The sequence below is a fragment of the Lycorma delicatula genome, chromosome 5, assembly GCF_047948215.1.
Source record: "Lycorma delicatula isolate Av1 chromosome 5, ASM4794821v1, whole genome shotgun sequence".
Classification (NCBI taxonomy): domain Eukaryota; kingdom Metazoa; phylum Arthropoda; class Insecta; order Hemiptera; family Fulgoridae; genus Lycorma; species Lycorma delicatula.
The window spans coordinates 131,689-151,522 of record NC_134459.1 but is presented as its reverse complement, the minus strand read 5'-3'; the positions used below and the strand labels follow the sequence as shown (position 1 = coordinate 151,522).

Here is a 19,834-nt window from a genome sequence, read left to right as displayed (position 1 = left end):
GAGTTCGATAGATAAATTCTGAATTAGACATAAAATTTCATTTAAAAATGTTTGTGGTGAAGCTGGGGCTGTAGATGAGAATTTGGGGTCTGATTGGAAGGAAAAGTTAAATGAAATAAGCGTGAGTTATAATGAAAGAAACATTTTTAATTGTGATGAGACTGGTCCTTTTTTTCCGGCTTTGCCCAGTAAAACAATGTGTTTGAAAGAGGATAAATGTACCGGAAGAAAAAATAAAAAGAAAGACCGACTGTTATGTTGACTGTGAATTTGAAAAAGCATTAATAATCGATAAATCTGTAAAGCCTCGATGTTTTACGGGCATAAACATAAACTCGTAAGAAATTGAATGGTATTCAAATAAAAAATATTGGATGACTAGGGCCATAATGATGGACTGGTTGTTAAGTTTTGTTCATAGAATGGGAAGGCAAAATAGGAAAGTCATACTATTCTTGGACAATGCAAAATCGGACCCTAATGTTAGCTTAGAAAATGCAGAATAATATTTCTTCCCCCACATACTACTGCAGTATGTCAACCACTAGATCAGGGGATCATTCAGAACTTTAAAATTTCGTACAAAAAAAGGTGTTATGTACTTGTTGTCAACAATGTATGAAGCTATCAATGCTGATGAGCTTTCTAAAAGCATTAGTGTGTTGGATGCAGTTTTATGGATTCATCTGGTGATAAAGTAGGATAATACTGTGACAGTGAGAAATTTTTTTGTAAAAACCAGTGTTAAACCTCCACAAACTTCAATTTCGTCAATGAAAATCTTAGTGAACCAAATGAAAATTCTGTAAAACAGAGTGAATAATAAGAACTTATTGAACAGTTTGGAAACAGCAAAGAGTACCCAAATATTGACGATATTCTCAACACAGAGGACATATCAACTGATATCTATGATGTTGTTGCTGCCTCAGAGTTGACTACTTCCAAAATAAGCAACAACGACTCTCTGACAATGATGAACCCAGATTTACCATCACGAGTAAGGAATTAGTTAAGTAAAGGATAGAAGTTAGAAAATAAAAACAAATATTTCTTACACCAGAAGTGCAGTCACTTATTGAAAAAAAAAAACTAGGACTTAGTCCAAACTAAAATATGAGGTGTGGCTATTAAATAACAAGACTAATTCTACTACAGAAGAACTGCGCATGCACCAAATTCATATGAGCAACAGCTGTATAGAGTGAAGCCTTCTCTTTCGATTACTGCCACTCCAGTTTCTGCAGACATATTAGTCTGGTCATGGCCTTCATTTGGATAACATCTATTTTTTTGTTTTGCTGCGAAAAAATAATAAGTGTTTTATTAAAGCAAAGAAGTGTCGTGAAATTTCATATGAAATTTGGAAAAACCACTACTGAAACTTATCTTTTATTAAAAAAAGGTAAATGGCAGTGAATGTTTATCATGTACATGAGGTTTTGAGTGATTTAAGCATTTTCAAGATAGCCGAGAAGACATTGAAGATAATGTTCACCAAGGTTGCCCTTCCACAACAAAAACAGATAAAAATATTGAAAAAACCCATAATCTGATCTGCTCTGACCATCGATTAACTATTCTTGCCTTTATTCAAAGTCCTTGCTCAAATCCGTGAAAAAATAAGAAAGACCTGGACTGTGAAAGAACAAGTTATGGGTTCTTCATCGGGACAATGCACAGACTCACACTGCATTGTCTGTCAAGACATTTCTAGCAAAATATAACATCCCACTGTGTGTGTGTGTGTGTGCGTGTGTATGTATGTGTGTGTGTGTGTGTGTGTGTGTGTGTGTGTGTGTGTGTGTGTGTGTGTGTGTGTGTGTGTGTGTGATGACAAAAAGAGAAACTGATTGCTAGTCATCCTTTCAACAGAAAAAATTATTTTTTTATCAAAAAATGTGATTACTAGCCCTAAAAAATTTACTTCTTGGCTAGAACACACAGTAGCCAGACTGCATTAATTAACTGTATTTGAATTTTAAAATTAGATAAATTGGGTATATATTAAGTCAACGGAATCACTTTAATAACTTCTTAGCATAACTTCTTAATGTAGGACATTTAGCCATTAATTAACCATAAAATAAGAAACTTTAAAGTTCCATTAGATTGATATAAAGATGGTGGACACTTCATTTAAAAAACTAAATTTTAGAAAATATTTTTGTCATGTATACAATTTAGTCAGGCATTCTTTTAAGTGGTCCTTATCACATTAACTTGATGTACATTAAATAAAGGCGTTATTCAAACAATTTTGTTTAGCATAAAATAATCAACATCTTTGAATTTGATATCTTTTCAGTTACTTTTCATAAAAATAGCTTTCACAGCCGGACAAATAAAAGATTTTCCATCAAGAGTTAGGAATCCACACACATATTTCTCACAATCAGATTGTAATGTATAATTCTAATGACAGACATCCAGTGTTAAACTACTTTTTTATAATTTAATATTCTTAAAGTGGCACCTAATTAACTGTGAATAGTTATCTAATAGCAATTCTAAACACTAAATTGCTCTGTAAAACATATGCAAAAGGCAGGGCAGTTATAAGTTACACAAATGAAACACTTCGTGTGCAGAAGCACTTTCAATTTGATTCTGAAGTTAATCTTACTTATGATTGACATTTGGAAAGTTCTCACAGAAACATAAGATTTTTCATAAATTTATCACTTTTTATTCTTCAATATAGAGAAAAACATACATCCAAAAATTCTTTCAATCTAGAGTATGGATTATTCTTGTATTGAATCTTGCAATTCAATACATTTAAATCAATGATTTTCTAACTTATTAATAACCTCAGAATAATGCAATTTGTCCAACTCTGCAAAATAAACAGTTTCAGCTTTGATCTCATCATCTAAAAAGAACCTTCATCCCATGAGCCAATTCTTCATGTTTGGGAATATGAAGTAATCGACGGGAGCCTTATCATGATGATGCTCTTCTAAGAAAAGGTCATGGAGCTTTGCAGCAACAAACTACCAAGACATGTATTCAGACGCATTATCATGGTGAAAAAGCACTTTCTTTTTGGCCAGATATGAACATTTAGCCTGAATAGCACCCTTCAATTGGTCCACTAATCAATTATAATACTTCCTGGTGATGGTCCTGCCTTTTTCCAGGTAGTACCATTCTTGTAATGTAAGCATCGCACCACAAGAATCCTAAAAATCCAAAGCAATAATATTTCCAGCAGATACAGAACCATTTTTGCTTTCTTTTGGCACTTTCACCCGCTCCTATCTGTATTCACCTGGGCTGACCTGAGCCCCAAGGGTCCAGGTTCTGGCTAGACAGGCCAGCTAGAATGCATGTGTATATATATTAAATCAACATAAATATATAAATCAAACATATATAAATCAAGTTTTATATATATATATAAGGGACTTAATAAACCTCCATTAAATCTTCTGCCTGCAATCTCAAATGTTTCAATCATGCAGGGGTCTGTAATAAATGGAATGCCCTGATTTTGCATCTAGAAAACTTAAATCTGTTACACAGTAAGTACGTTTAAAAAAAATTTGTTGTAAAGAACAAAATATTTAAAATAAACATATTTATAAAAATATATAGGTCGTTTTCTAAGTACTTGTTTATAAAGTTGATCGCTTCAAATTAAATATGGAGGAAACAAATTTTTTGATGAGATAAACTTTTTTGCTAACTAAAAATAAATGTACTATAGGACTTCATACTGCTATCATTGACATTCTTGAATTACAGATAATAGTATAAAACAAAAACTAATCAATTGATAGATTGTAACTTTGGCTATAATTGTTATATTTTATCTTCAAAAAACTTATAGCAATAAAAAAAAAAATTACATTTTTTTTCATATAACTACTTACACTCAGATAATAAAATTTAAGTATCTGCACAAACATCTGAATATATAACTGTACCAGAAAACCATTATAACCCTTTACCATCCTAGATAGTACTAATTATTTAACTGGCTCATAGACTAATAATACAATTTTACCTAATTACATAAAATCTAACAATTAAGTATAAAAGATAATTGTAAAATAAACTGCAGACTTTGAATGTATAGAAAAATAAGTTAACTGCCCCTTTTTTTTGCTCATTGTTTCTATGTCTACTTAACCTAGAGTTCATGTTTAACCTTCTCTGAAATAATATAGTGTAACTTCAAAGTAAAATTAGTGTAAGTGATCTTTCACATATTTGTCTTTATGGGTAAATAAATATGAATAAATATTTTCATATATGATAAAAACTACAACAGGCTTCACATATAATCGAAGCTACAACTGTAAATCACAGGAAGTAATGATTAGGAGAAACAAAAAAATTACATACCAACAATCAAAGCTATGCTTAATAAATTACATTAGATTTTAAACAATTCTGGAGCTAATGAAAAAGGGAGACAATATGAATGATTCTTTCATACTGTTTATTTATTGCTTTGTTATTTTATAATTTTTACTCTATTTACTTAACTTAGTAAACATAAGAATTGTCAATGATATTTTAAAAGAAAAATATCATACGTGTAGGAAATTTATTAAAGGATTAATTTATTTTATACCCTCAGCAATTTATCAATTTGAAGAATACTTAGACAAGATACTGCTTAAAGCTTATAAAATTAAAAACTATACAATAAGCAATCTTACTAAGTTTTTGTGTTTGTCATCAATCACCTGACTGGTTTCACGTACTTCTTCATTCCTCTCCATTTTAAGCATATCTCCTATTTTTTATACACCCATTACATCCTAAAAACTCAATAACTTATTTTAAAAACTTTAATCTCAATCTTCCTTTATCATTTTATCTTTTATGCATCCTTCTAGAACCTTATTTTCTGGCCCAGAAATTCTCAAAACACAGCCAACCAACCTCATCCATTTTTACAAGATTATTCCAGAAATAATTCTCTTCACAATATGTCTTAAAACCTCTTCAATCCTTATTCTATCAATCCATCTAATCAACATTTACATTTCAATGGCTTCACATTTCTTTGTTTTCCTGGCTTCCCTTCTGTCCATGCATTACTGCTGTTGTGAAAATTTCTAAACTAATAAATAATTTTTACTATATTCATTAATATTTACTATGAATATGTATGATTTAGAAATTAAAAAATTTCTAAATCTATACATGATACCAGATCATTATTTCTTTATAAAAGCTCTCTTGGCATGTGTAAGGGTGCTGCTTTTGGCATTTTCTTTATTTTGTACAAATATTTTGTATAAATAATTTTTCTTTTATCCCTTCTTTTCTTTTGGACAATATAAATAATGCTTTTATTGAAATTGAAACCACATCTAAAGTCTCAAGTTTTCTATACGACAGTGTATAATCTATTCAGTTCTCCTTCAGATAGCATATAATTCAGAAAGTATATCACCAATTCCTATAGGTTATTATTTTTAAAGACATTCAACGCTCTGTAAAATGCATACTGTAATACAGTCTCCTCTAAATCATCACTCACTTCTTTTTTCTCCCCAAGTAAGTTTAGATGCCTTTCTCAAGCTAGATATATGTTAACTGTAATTACATTCTTCACTGCAGACCTTGTCCTCCACCCATCTCTCTTTGTAATTTCGCACTTTCTATTAATTTCCTGATTTTCCTGAGTTCGCAAAATCTTCCAGACAGTTGGCTGTGGAATATCAAGTTTACTACTAATGTGTTGAGTTGACTTCTTTAGACTATGAATGAAACTCACCCTGACTCTCTCCACTGTTTTATCCAAAATGCTTAGGTGTCCGGTGTTTTTACCTTTGCACAAACAACCAGTGTCTTTAAACTGTCAATACCGTTTTAGAATGTTTTGGTGGTCTGGTGGTTCTGTTTCAAACTGCAGTAACAACGGCCAAACATTTCATTCATACTCTAAGAATGAGCATGCTTTCTGTTGCATAGATGCCATTTTAGAAACTGAGCTTGTGCTGCTACATGTCGGCGACTACTTTAAACTTAACCTGAAACTTGGACAGTTGTGTTTATTTTCATGTATCATTCATCATTTTACATTTACTTTAGTACAGATTTTTAAAATTTGATAAATCATTTATAATCACTCTATATTATTAGATGAGTAGAGTACAGCTTAAACAAAGAACATATTGCATCATCTTGTAGTGATTTTTTTGTGTTGCTAACTAAATCACATTCTGTGATTATAGTTTCCATGAATGAAATTTAGAGAATATGGCTGCAAGTTTTCTAAATAATTTTCGTATTAAAATACTAAGAATATGAGTTTTACATTGTTATACTACAGAATTCGATTTTAAGGGATGATGAAAAACTAAAATTACTCAATTATGTAAAAAAACTTGTTTTTTACATAATTAGAAAAAAAAATTATTATTTATTAGGAAAAAAAATCTGTATATATATAATATATGAGAATAAAATTGAGAATGTCTTTTTTTAAAACTGATTAAATAAGTAAAATAAACTCATTAGAACAAATTTTTAACAGTTGGATCAAATTAAGTTAAATACTGGGTGAAGTGAATGAAAAGTAGTATTTGTTAATACAGAGTGTTTTTAAGTACTAAGTTTTTTATTTGAATAAGAACTAATTACAATCAAGGTTAATATCAACTTTGTTTTACCAAATTTTTATAGGAACTGTTTAAAAAACAAAGTGAACAAAAATTTCTTACTTGATTTTAAATTAAGTAACAACTAGATCAGAAGAACAAATGCTTGTTTTTTTTTTAATAACAGTGACGGTGATGTTCTTTAATATATGTAACAGGAAAGTGTACAGTGAATGAAGAAAACTGGATTAGGTGTAACTGCATTTTAAAAATGTTAGAAAAAATTTTTAATTGAATTATTGCCATAAAAAGTGAAACATACGGTGCTGCTATTTCATCGAGACAGCTAACAAACGTCCCAGAACTTTACTAAAACATCAGATTTTCATTTGTTTCAATTTTGATGTTCTTTATGGCAGATTTCATATTATTTAAAGTTTTTATCTCTATAATTTTGCCAGTTTTACCAAATGCATGTAGCATAGATCTATTTCCCAGGTTTGTTTCTTTGACGATATCACACTCCTGGGAACTTACACTTTCTGAATATTATTTTATTTTTTAGTAATTTTACAAACAAATCCCTATCTATCTTTTGTCTTCTACCTTTCCATTTGGTGAAGATTACATTTTGAAATTACTGTAAAATATTAATTTGTGACATTTCTTTACTGAAGACGACAATGTAAATGATATGAAATTAAGATTATTTCATGTCAAGCAGCAACCAAACAAAAGTGACATAACATTTCAGAATGTTTCAGTATACATGTGTGTGATTCATTGAAAATGTAATAACTAGTTATAATTACTTACTAACTAGAAGTTTATCCAAGTGATTCTAAGTTAGACTATTTACTAGTGTGTAGTTTTAGCATCCTTTTATTTACATCATTTTGACTAATTGCTAAAACTACTCAGTAGTAACTAACTTTATTCACTTTACTGGCTGTTTAGTTCATTTTAATTACAGATAATGTATTTATTATGTAAATATTGCTTGCATATTTTCTTCTTATTGAATTACTAGAACTTTTCTTTACAAGAAACTTTGCAACGCATATATTTTTTTATATCGAGTGAGAACTTAATTTTGCAAGCGATCTCTCTTATTTTGTAGAGTGTGGGTTTAAATTAAATGAATTCTAACAATAGCAGGATTCTGTACTATATAGAGGTAAATTTGGTTTTAAATTAATGAATTTACCTGTAGTGTTGGTAAGCATTTTATTCAACTGCAGATTACATTGTGAAATTCATTTTGTCTAAATTTTATTATTATTATTCTATTTAAATTTATGATCTACCACTTCCTCTTTGTGATAAGTTACATATCCTGTTACATATGAGGAACTGATTACTTATCTTTCATTTTTTTGTTTATTTACTTTTAAATCTAGAGATATTAAAATCTACAATATTTAATTTTTTATTACTTATATTGGTTTTTTTTTTCAGGAGAGGAAACAAAATGCACAAGTTAGATCTGTAGTTAAGGGAATAGTAAATGAGGATAGAGAGATATAGAAAACATTTTTATAATCTATTTTGAATTTATTTTATATATTTATTTAATTTAGTAATTTAGGCGCGATTAATAATATTGGGTTTAGTTTTTATCCATCTAGCTTTATCAGCATCCCATAATTTATAACTTTGTTGTATTTCACCAATGTTAATGTTTGAAGGACGGACTAAATGCATGATATTGTCAATGTCTTGTCAAATTAGAACTTATAATAAAAGACAAATCTGAAGGTCCTAATCTAGATATAGATCAACAATAAGCAAGTTTGTTGTTTGTGAACATTTTCAAAAAAGTCACATCCGCACATATAAATCATTCAGCCCTTTGTTGTGTAGTCTTTCTTTGCATTAAGACAGTTGATTTGCAATTCACGGTGGAGATTTTAAAATTTTAATTAATTAATAATTCCTTCATTGTTATAAATAATTATTTGTTCACTGTAATTACACAAGTCTAAAAGATAAAAAAAAGTCTTTTTTATGTACTTTCACGCCACTTCACATAACAGGAAAAGATGATAACTTTTGGTCCTGCTTGTCAACACCTACTAATATTTTTATTATAGTCAACCATTACATTAGGTATTAATACTATTTTAGGGTTAGGCTTCTTTATTTCTGTTTGAGGAATAACCTCCTGGTACTCTACACGAGCATGAAGTGTGGACAACATTGTTACCATCTTCTGGTCATGCCACTTTACAAACAACAAATTTTTACTAGAAAATGAAAGTTCACCTTTCTTCAATTTTATTTTCTTCAGATCTTTAGGGGTGTATTTCCTTTAATTTGTAAGGTTCCCACAGCATAAGTACCTTGATCGAGAACCATTCTGTATAATTTCAGTGAAGTGTACCAGTTATCCATGCACAGAACACAGCTTGGTGAAGCAAATTTGAAAATTTGATTTTGTGTGAAGCTAATTTGTCTCACTGCAAATTTTCATTACACAACACAAATTTGCAGCGAGACAAATTTGAATCCAATTGTTCTCCCAAAAATTTATTTGATAACATCCAATTCTGCTGAATCCGAAACATCACTTTTTTCACTACTGTTTTCATTTAGAATGTTTTCTACAAAATTGCTAAACTCCTTAGCCTTAACAAAAACATCACTTCAAGACGTCATAATGTAAACAAAACACGAACAAGTTGGGAAATAACAATTGAAATCACGCCAATAACAGTTGATTTTCGATGTGAAAATTGATAGTACAATTACAAGGAGATTTGATAAGGTAGTAATGAGGAACAGTCTCATACTTTCTGTTTTGGTGTAAATCATAATATGTTTAATATTCATTTTGCTGCAGTATGTAAGTAAGAAAGACAGAATTTTTTATCAATAGAAAAATAAGGATTTTTGTTATGTATGGCTGTTTTTAATTAATAAAAAGCAGAAAAATTTGTATAAATTTGAGGAGAAAAAACAAACTTAATGTTTCAAGTTGTGGTTTGAATGTGCTTATTAATAAATATTAAAAAAGAAAATCTGTTTGCAAACCTAAACAATACTGTTTACAAACTAAATAAAAATTTACACAGTTCCGGGCTAGAAGAGACTGACTGACTTTTTATTATTTTAAATATTTTTTGTAAATTTGTGCTCAAGAAATATACAAAATCATAAATTAAATGGGAGAACTAAAAAGAAGTATAATTAAAAAAAAAAATAGTATTAAAATATATTGTTCTAACTTTAGATTCATATTATGTTGGGTTTTCTGGTTTTTTCGATTGCCCTGGTCTCCTTCATTTACAGTTGAGAATTTCAATGTGCTTCAAAATGAAATGAGCTTGCTATGCACTGTCAGCTTTTTTGCAATAGCTTTTTTACAAAAGTTACAAGTGTATACATCTCGCATTTTCAGTTACAGACATCTGAACCTACCCCTGGTTACACGTTAGGGTGTTGTGGAGCATTATGTGCGAGTAACTAAAACAAAAACACACTCTATTGCCTTTGCTTTAGTTAGAGTGATAGTCTTATAGCAAGATTAATTAAGAGAACCTTTTTTTTTTTTAGAAAACCCATAAAAAAGTTCAAACAATACTAAGCCATTACAAACAAAGTTCTGCCATTAACTATCTGTATTTAGGCTATTCAGGGTACCATAAACTACATGTAGTAGTTATACCTATCTTATATTTTTAGATAAAAGTTAGGGATTCCATTACATTAGGTGAAATAATTTTGTTAAGTATCTAAACTAAGATATTTAGTAAACTAAGATCAGGTAAAAACCATAAATCCACCAGGTTGGTTTAGTGGTGAACATGTCTTCGTAAATCAGCTGATTTCAAAGTCGAAAATTCTAAGGTTCAAATCCTAGTAAAGGCAGTCACTTTTATACGGGTTTATGTGGGTTTCAATTAACCACACATCTCAGAAATGGTAGATGTGAGACAATACAAGACTACACTTCATTTACACTCATACATATCATCCTCATTCATTCTCTGAAGTAATCCTGACGGTGGTTCTGGAGGCTAAACAAAAAAAGAAAAACTGTAAAAACCATAAAAAATAATATGAGACTTTATGTTTGATTATAATGTTGAAAAAAACCTTAAAACATAGTTGTTAGATCTTACCTAGCAACTTTTGGCTTATTTTTCTTCCAGTTTTGTGGTTTCCAAAATCTTTTTCTACTTCTCTGACCTTAAACTGGTCTAAGATTTAGGTCTAAGATTGAGGAAGAGGGAGAGAGAGGGAGAGAATAATGCTAATTACATTCATTAGAGCAAACAATAAACATAACCTCAAAATCATGTTGAATTCCAAATAGCTGATTGGTGGGACAGCAGCTAGCATCAAAACTACATAATCCATTGGATTATCTGACTTTTGTAATTAACTACGACTTTAAAATCCTACTTTTCCTTTAAAATCCTTTTCTTAACTTTACTTCTTTACTTTTCTTTAATATCCTACTTTTAAAATAGATTTTATTGATTGATTGAGTTTTGATACAAACCAACAGTAAATTTGGATTCCTTGCCTAAAACATTATAAGAAACCACTGCTAACTAAATATTGCAAATTTTGGATTATCTGAGTCTTTTTGATTCTAGCCCCCTCATGTAATAGAAAACAAAATTGAGCTTCTCGTATCTCTTAATACTGACAGCACTATGGATTTCTAATCTTTTCTTCTCAGGTTCTCCGATTGTGCAAGTTTCATTTCCGTATAAAGCTACACTCCAAACATATACTTTCAAAAATGTTTTCCTGACGTTTAAATTAATTTTTGATGTAAGGAAATTATGTTTCTGACTGAAAGCTTGTTTCGACTGTGCTATTCGGCATTTTGTATTGCTCCTGCTTTGTCCATTTTTAGTAATTCTACTTTCAAAATTACAAAATTCTTCTACCTCCATAATCTTTTCCCTTCCTATTTTTATACTCAGTGGTCCATCTACATTGTTTCTACTATATTTCATTGCTTTCATTTTATTCTTGTTTATTTACATGCGGTAGTTCTTGTGTAGGACTTCATCATAGCATATTCATTGTTTCTTGTAAATACTGTTTTACTCTTTGTAAGAATTTACTCTTTAAACTATATCATCAGCAAATTGTAGAATCTTTATCTTTTCATTTTGCACTGTTACTCTTGATCTAAATTGTTCTTTAACATCATTAACTACTAGTTCTTTGTAAAGATTAAAAAGTAACAGGAATAGCGAACATCCTTGTTGGACTCCCTTTTTTATTACGGCTTCTTTCTTATATTCTTTGATTATTACTGTTGCAGTTTGGTTCCTGTAAATGTTAGCAATTGTTCTTTTATCTCTCTACTTGAACCCTAAGTTTTTTAAAATTCTAAATATTTTATTCCAGTTATGTTATCATTGCTATTGGCAGTTGCCTTTTCTAAGTCTATAAGTGCCAACTATGTTGGTTTGTTTTCCTTTAGTCTTCTTTCTCTTATTAATCTGAGTGCTAAAATTGCTTCCCTTGTCCCTATACATTCCCTGAAACCAAATTGGTCTTTTCCTAACACTTTTTCCTCTCTTGCCTCAGTTCTTCTGTGCAGAATTCTAGTTAAGATTTTTGATGCATCAATAATTAAGCTAATTGTTCTGCATTCTTCACATTTATCTGCTCCTGCTTTCTTTGGTATCATGACAATAACACTTTTTGAAGTCTGACAGAACTTCCCCTTTTTCGTAAATATTACACACCAGTTTGTATAATCTATCTTATCAGTTCCCCACTGTACTGCGCAGTAATTCTGCAGGTATCCTGTCTATCCCAGGAGCCTTTCTGCCATTCAGATCTTTTAATGCTCTCTTAAATACAGATCTCAGTATTGTATCTTCCTTTTCATCCTCTTCGATCTCCTCTTCTTCCTCTATAACACTAGTTTCTAATTAATTTCCTCCATATAACCCATATATATTAATATATTCCACCCACCTATCTACCTTTATTTTCGTATTATAAATCTGTACCATCTTTGTTTAACACATTATTAGATTTAATTTATATACCACAAAATTCTCCTTAACTTTCCTGTATGCTCTGTCTATTTTACCAATGATCATTTCTCTTTTCACTTCTGAACACTTTTCTTTAATCCACTCTTCTTTAGCTAATTGCACTTCCTGTTTATAGTATTTCTTTATTGTCAATAGTTCGTTTTACTTTCTTCATCTTTAGCAATCTTATACTTTCTATGTTCATCCATCAGCTGCAATATATTCTTTGATATCCAAGGTTTTCTGGTAGTTCTCTTTGTTCTGTCTAAATTCTGTACTGCTGATTTAAGAAATCCTTTTTAACATTCTCCCATTCTTCTATATTTTCTACCTTACTTTTTTTACTCAGACCCCTTGTGATGTCCTCCCAAAAATCTTCTTTACCTACTCTTCCTCAAGCTTCTCTAAATTCCACCGATGCATCTGACACCTTTTCTTCAGGTTTTTAAACCCTAATCTACTTAGGGTGCTTATCCTGTCTGTTCCAGGATAAGCATTGCAGTCAACAAGTTTATCTGATACCTTGCATTATCACTTGGCTTTTTCCTTGTGTATATTCTTCTATTATGCTTTTTAAACTGGGTGTTCGGAAATACTAAATTATACATCGTACAAAACTCGGTAAGTCGGTCTCCTCTTTCATTCCTTTTTTCCTAGCCTGTATTCACCCACAGTATTGCTTCCTTGCCTTTTCCAATGCTTGCATTCCAGTCTCCAACTATGTATATACACTCATATATCACATATTTCCTCGTATGTACACTCTACCTCATCATCTCAAGGGACTTGTAGTCATATAGATGTAACCGATCGTTGTCGGCTTAGGTTTTGACTTTATCCTTACAATGATTCTATCGCTATGCATTTTGAAATACTCTATTCTCTTCCCTATCTTCTTGTTTACTATGAAACCTACCTGCCTGCCCTTTATTTGAAGCAGAGTTAATTATTCTTGGGGAAAAAACAATTCTAGTTTTCCATAGCTTTCATCAGAAGATTGAGTGATGTTGATATGGCCATTTAAGTCCTGACCTACACCCATAACAACTACTGAAAAAGTTGCTGCCTTCTTTCAGGAGTCAGTAAAATATTAGTTAACTTTTATTGTTAGTTGGACAATTAACAATTTCAAAACTCTTAAAAAAACTCAAGGAAACTACGTAACAATAAACTATTTTTAACAAAATATTTTAATGAATATATATTGATCTTTTAATATGTCATTATTTAAATTTAAAATATATTTATAATTTTTGTGAAATATAATAGCGTGTCGTTGCTGAATAGTAATGTTTTATAGATTCTTTTATATATACCAGGATTTTCAGGAGATGCTTGTGAATCAGCCTTCTAACCACTTATGTGCGCAGTCTTGAATTCTACAAGCTAACTGAATTAGGTATAGACATCATTAAAAGTACTTTGATTTAGATACAAAATATTTAGATTGGCAACAGAAGTGTAACAGAGGGGATATTTTAGTTGTCAAATTGCAATTTTGCCTGAGGTTACACTATATTTATTTCTTGTACATTTAAAATGATATTATATACATAAAATTATATTTAAAATATATATTGTATAATTAAAATTTTATCAAGTAACTGGGACAAAATGACAAATTGGCTGGGATGCTGGGACCTCATCATCAAAGCGGGACGACTGGTAAGCCTATAAATATATCATCTCGGGCAATAAAGCTAAATGAAAACAGACTTATGCTGGTAATCAATAAAACTATTGAATTTATAAAATTGTATGGCCTCTTCTATAATCTTATCATGTTTATTTCAAAAATATAATGTATACACGTTATATTTAATTATATTTTAAGCAATAATTAATTATTTATAATATTATCTATTATAACAATATATTATATAATTATATTTTAAGCGATGAATCAAGAAAGAAGAAAAAACTAAACTATTCTAAGGAGAGAAAATTTTTTATAAATTCCTTAGAGATATTTGATAAGAGATAATTAGGTGTTGACAATATTATGTGTTAGTCCTTCAGAAAATTGATTAATTATATTGTATGATTTGATGTGTCACAGAAAGGATTATTTCCAATCTAATATAAAATTTCTTATGCCAATGAAACCTTATTTACATTGATATTGTTTTTTTTTTTTAATATATATAATGTATTGTATTTTATTTTAAAAAATTGAGACTTTTGTATTACATATTTTATTATTTTTATTGTTAATATATTAAAAATAACTTATACTTTTTATTGATTTTATTGTAACTTATAAGAATTATTCATAGAATTAAAATTATAATTAATTCATATTTATGGTGTTTTTAAGGAATAAAACCTGTTCACAATGAAATTTTTTTAAGTATTAAAGACATTTTCCTAAAATTTCTGTTACATTTTACTTTCGTTATTGCGGTTGAGTTAATGACATTTACTAAGCTTGAGTACTAACAAGTAAATATTGCTGCTGAAGTTAGGTATACGTTATAAAATGAGAAGAGAAATTAAATTAAAAAGTAAACAAGATTAAAACAATTTGTTAGTGAATTGTATCCTGGAAATTGAATGGTATGATTGAAGTATAATAAAATGCCTGCAGCTAATGCTGGATTCAGTTCACTACATGCTATTAGCATTTTTGTTATTAATGAATACTAGAGTTGCAGTTAAAAAAATGGGTAAACAAAGGACAATTTAGTTTACAAAGGGGTAATTTTATGAGTTTGCAAAATCTAGTTTACCAGCTAAGGATTAAGGTTGTAAAGCTCCCCAAAATATCAGAAATAAAGAAGTTGGAAAGTAAAGTAATTATACAGTATTAGTATTATTTATGTACCTCTAAGATTGAGGTTGAACCCACTGGCTTGGACTAGTGGTGAGCGTGTCTTTGCAGATCAGCTTATTTCAAAGTCGAGAGTTCCAATGTTCAAATCCTAGTAAAGGCAGTTAATTTTACACAGATTTGAATACTAGATCGTGGATATCGGTGTTCCTGTGTGATTGGGTTTTAATTAACCACACATCTCAGAAATGGTCAACCCTTTTTTTTTTACTTCTCGGCCCTCGGCCCCCCTAGTTCAATCCAACTTTCAGGTATAGCTCGAACCAGAGGGGTGTCTATTTCATCGACGAGCCTCCCCACATACCAGCTGTATGTCTGGAATGGCAGGTTAGATCCATTATCATTTGCCTGTTTGACGCCATGGCCAGACACAGCATTGGGTTTTTCAACATTCATTTTAAAACCTAATGCTCATTCATTTTAAAACCCTAAAAGCTAATGCAAAAATATGAAAACTTCAATCGAAGTACAATTTTAGTAATGTAAGTCATCCAACCTAAATACTAAATACAATTAATTACTTACCACATAGTTTATTTTTTTAAAAGTATATATGTGAAATGCACTTTCAATGTCATACAAATATTGTAAAAGTGTCCACCTTAAGCCTCAATGCCAGCATGAATGTAATTTTCACATTATTTGAAATATTTAATGTTGCCTCTAAACTACTGAGAATTTATTTATAAACATTTATTTATAGTTTATAAAGAATACATTATTTGAAAAAGAAAATTGTTTGAAAAATTCAAGAAATGGGAATCTGAAGAAGAAAGTCAGTCTGACCAAAAGTTTGTGGATCCCAAGGAACCACAAACCATGAGACAATAGTCAGTCCCAAAAAATAATAAATTGTACAACACTTAAAAAATTTGCTGTACAACCTGACCCGTATAAAAATTTTGCAAATTGCCTATATTTAGTTTATGTAATTTTGAGTTTGATGTGACAGATGGGTTAAAAATGTTATAAAAATAAAAAAAAACACGTTAACTGCAATAATTATTTATTTCTAAACGCTGGAAAAGTAAGTACAATAATTGAAATGTTATAGTAACAAACTGTACAGAACATTAGAAAACATGAAAGTTACTGCTGCTACAAAGCATTAGTTTGTCCACTGGTACAATCATAACCATCAGACATCATGTGTACAATCAGACATGATACAAGTTTGTGGATATTACTTTAGGTTAGCACACTGACAAGTTACAGAGGGGAAGTATTTTGAACATATATTATAGAATGGTATGCTTTCTAAATTTATTTCATTAGTTATTTACAATCTAAAACATTCATTTAAAATTTTAAAATAAATATTCTAATATTTAAAGTAAATAATATCAGCTGATATAGCTATTTAATTTGTTATGTTGTTAATTATTAGTTATTGTTTATTATTATCAATATTATAGCACTGTTTAAAGTTTGTTATTGTATGATGCATTATGAATGTAAAATGCAATAGAATTGTTCATGCAACACATTTTACCTCATTTTATAGTTAACATGATTTTTCCATCATTCAATTTTGAGTGCTTATAACTTGATAACAAAGTCATTAACAGAAAAATGGGTTTCACCGTTGTTTTTCTTGTAAAATTTTAAATTGAAATCATGTGTCATATATCCAAACTCCTATTTAAAAAAAAAATTAAGTTTGATTCAATATGGCAGATCCAAGGTGGCGGACAAAAATTAAAAACCCGCCATAATACAGATTTTTTTTTAACTATGTAGAACTCAATTTCTTTCTGCCTCCAATGACCTGTAAGACATGCAGTATAAAGCTGCATATATATATAAATATAAATAGAGTGTCACACAAAGAAATGGAGAAACTTTCAGGACATGTTCTACTCATGAAAATAATAAAAAAAGTCCATATAAACATAAGTCTGGAAACACTTTGTTTTCGAGTTACAGCTAGCAAAAGATTTTACTTGGATTTCAACTCTTCTAATAAAAAGAATCCCTACTGTAATTTTTGGGACCCAAATTAAGGCATAAAGTTAGTGGTTTCTCATATAATTTGAGGCTGAAAAATAGGATAAAACAGGTCTCAGCACTGTTATTCCAGTAATTTTTAAGATATCCAACATATAATACAAAAGTCAATGTTGAAAAACAGGTTTGTTTTAGTTTATAGTACAATAGCTTTGTTAAATTACTAATAAATATGGAAGATTTAGTAACAAAACCTATAGAAAATTTAATTGTCAAAATTTCTGTAAACAGCCAAAAAAGTAAATAAAAAAATTAAAAAATTGGCTTTTTATTGAATAAACATTCTTTTTAACCATTCTTTGGTATATCAGCTATTTTTCACTATCTGTAACTCGAAAACAAAGCATTTCCAGACCTACATTTTCATTAACTCTTTCATTATTTTCCCCAGTAGAGCATATCCTGAAAGTATCTCCGTTTTTTTTTTGTGAGACAGCTACAAACATAATTTTTTGAAAATTCAAATTATTTATCAACATATTGAAAACAGTGCCAATTAAATTCAAATATAACAACTTAGCCACCAAAACACAGTACCAGAAAAACCTAAAAAAAACTAATAACAGCAGTTGACATTCATGGGATCCCACATCATCAGTCGGTTCACAATTCTATACTTATATCAAATAACAAAAAAGAAATAAAACCTTAAAAATGTAGAAAACATAAATACTTTAACAAACACAAAATTTTTAATTTGTAATGTAGTGTTGTTACAAATTTTTAATTTGTAATACTGTGGTGTTGTTACAAATTTTGTGGTTGTTGCGAGTGTTTATTTTCTAAATTTTTAATTTTTTATTCCTTTTTTGTTATTTGTTTGATGTAATTATAGAATTGTGTATTGACTGATGATGACAAACTGGTATTGTGCTTTAAAGGCATTGGCAAAGAAACAGTGATTTGGAGTCTTGTTTTTGAGTGCCAGTGGTTAGGTTACAGAGAAAAGTAAATTGAATGAATTACATAGAAGACTTTTTATGTTGAAACAGCTCAGTGTCTTATTCAATTTTTACATGCTAATGCACTGTTTTCATTTCCTAATACACCACATCTTTTTAAGTTTAAGAACAATTGAGAATAAAAATTAAGTTAATATAAAGTTAAGCTTGAATAAAAATTAAGTTAATTTGAATGCTGTGTTTACAGCAAACATTGTTTAAATCTTAACATTAATAAAACTTAATTTTCCTTAAAATTTGTTATAATGTGCAAAAAGTTTTAATATCAGGCTGTTTAATTACATTGGTGTATAGAAATTTATTGTATCATATGATTATGCCATAGGGAAGGGGAGGCAGTCATTTAATATGAAATTTATGAGATATGACAGGAGCTGAAAAAAATTTTCATTATTTTTTTCTTGAATTGCAAAAGAAAAATTTGCAGTAACTCTTCAATCATTAGCTAAAGTTGAAATGTGATAATTTTTCAGAGAAAACAAATTCTGAACTTTTGAAAAGTCTCAAAAACTGTTAAAAATTGTTGTTTTTTGCAAAGCCAATATTTATTGTAAAAATAGCTTTTTTATTGTAATTTGTGTATAAAAAGACTCTTCAGGCAACTGTAATTAATTTGGCTTTTAAGAACTTTTCATGTTCATTTCAAGTACAATCTATTCTTCACGACTTGTACTTTCAAATGGTGAAAAGTTTTAGACCACAAATTGGTGTAAAACTTGTTTATACTTCTTCAAAAAAATGAGCGAAAAATAAAGCATACTCACATGGTAGTCATGGAGGGGGAAGCAGTTCACTGCAATAGCGTGTGAATAAAGCTGAATTCGTAACTTCAAATCGGCACAGTGTGAAAAAAAAATCACTCTATCTGCATTTTTCAGTTTTTTTACAGTAACTAATTAACGAAAATCAATGTTTATGGTTTAAATTATAGGCATTACAAATGCCTACAACCTTTATTCAGAACTTTTTCACCTAGGAAGTTTACCTTGGCCTACAAAATTGAAAAACAGATTTTCGCCACTTTTGAATGGCTGCCACTTTGTCCAGTTAGCAAAAGTTTTGTCCAGTCACATATAAACAAATTATACTTACCCTAATCTACAACCCCATGTACTTCCCTAAACTCTACTAATTTTTTAGTAAAACAATTCCTATTGACTGGATTATAATCAATATCTTACACATTTTTAACTCTTGATGTATGATAAAAATGTTGTGTTCTAATTTTATTTTTTTAATTAAAAATTATCACAATAGAATGGCACAAAACTCTAACATAAACAATTAAAAAATAGATAGCTGCAAACATCTTTATCAAACAATTATTTATCTCAGTATATTTTGTAGCACAAGAGTAAAATGCAAGTCCAACAAATATTATTTTCAAAATAAACACAAGCAAACAAAACTTACAAATAAATTAATACAGAGTTCTTAGTAAAATTAAAAATACTC

At 29.5% G+C, this 19,834-nt stretch overlaps 1 protein-coding gene across 4 annotated transcripts in view; it reads right to left on the bottom strand.

Annotated features, from left to right (window-relative positions):
• LOC142324611 (uncharacterized) overlaps positions 1-19,834 on the bottom strand; it is a 70,560-nt gene that overhangs the window by 30,171 nt on the left and 20,555 nt on the right. The window contains exon 1 of one of the 4 annotated variants that reach the window (XM_075365464.1): positions 16,903-19,806. The exons of 2 other annotated variants lie outside the window; for them this stretch is intronic. In XM_075365464.1, coding sequence (XP_075221579.1) covers positions 16,903-16,907 — 5 coding nt within the window. In that variant the 5' untranslated portion in view covers positions 16,908-19,806. Of the gene's footprint in view, positions 1-16,399; positions 19,807-19,834 lie in introns of those variants that run through there. One more of the 4 variants, XM_075365462.1, reaches the window with a different exon arrangement.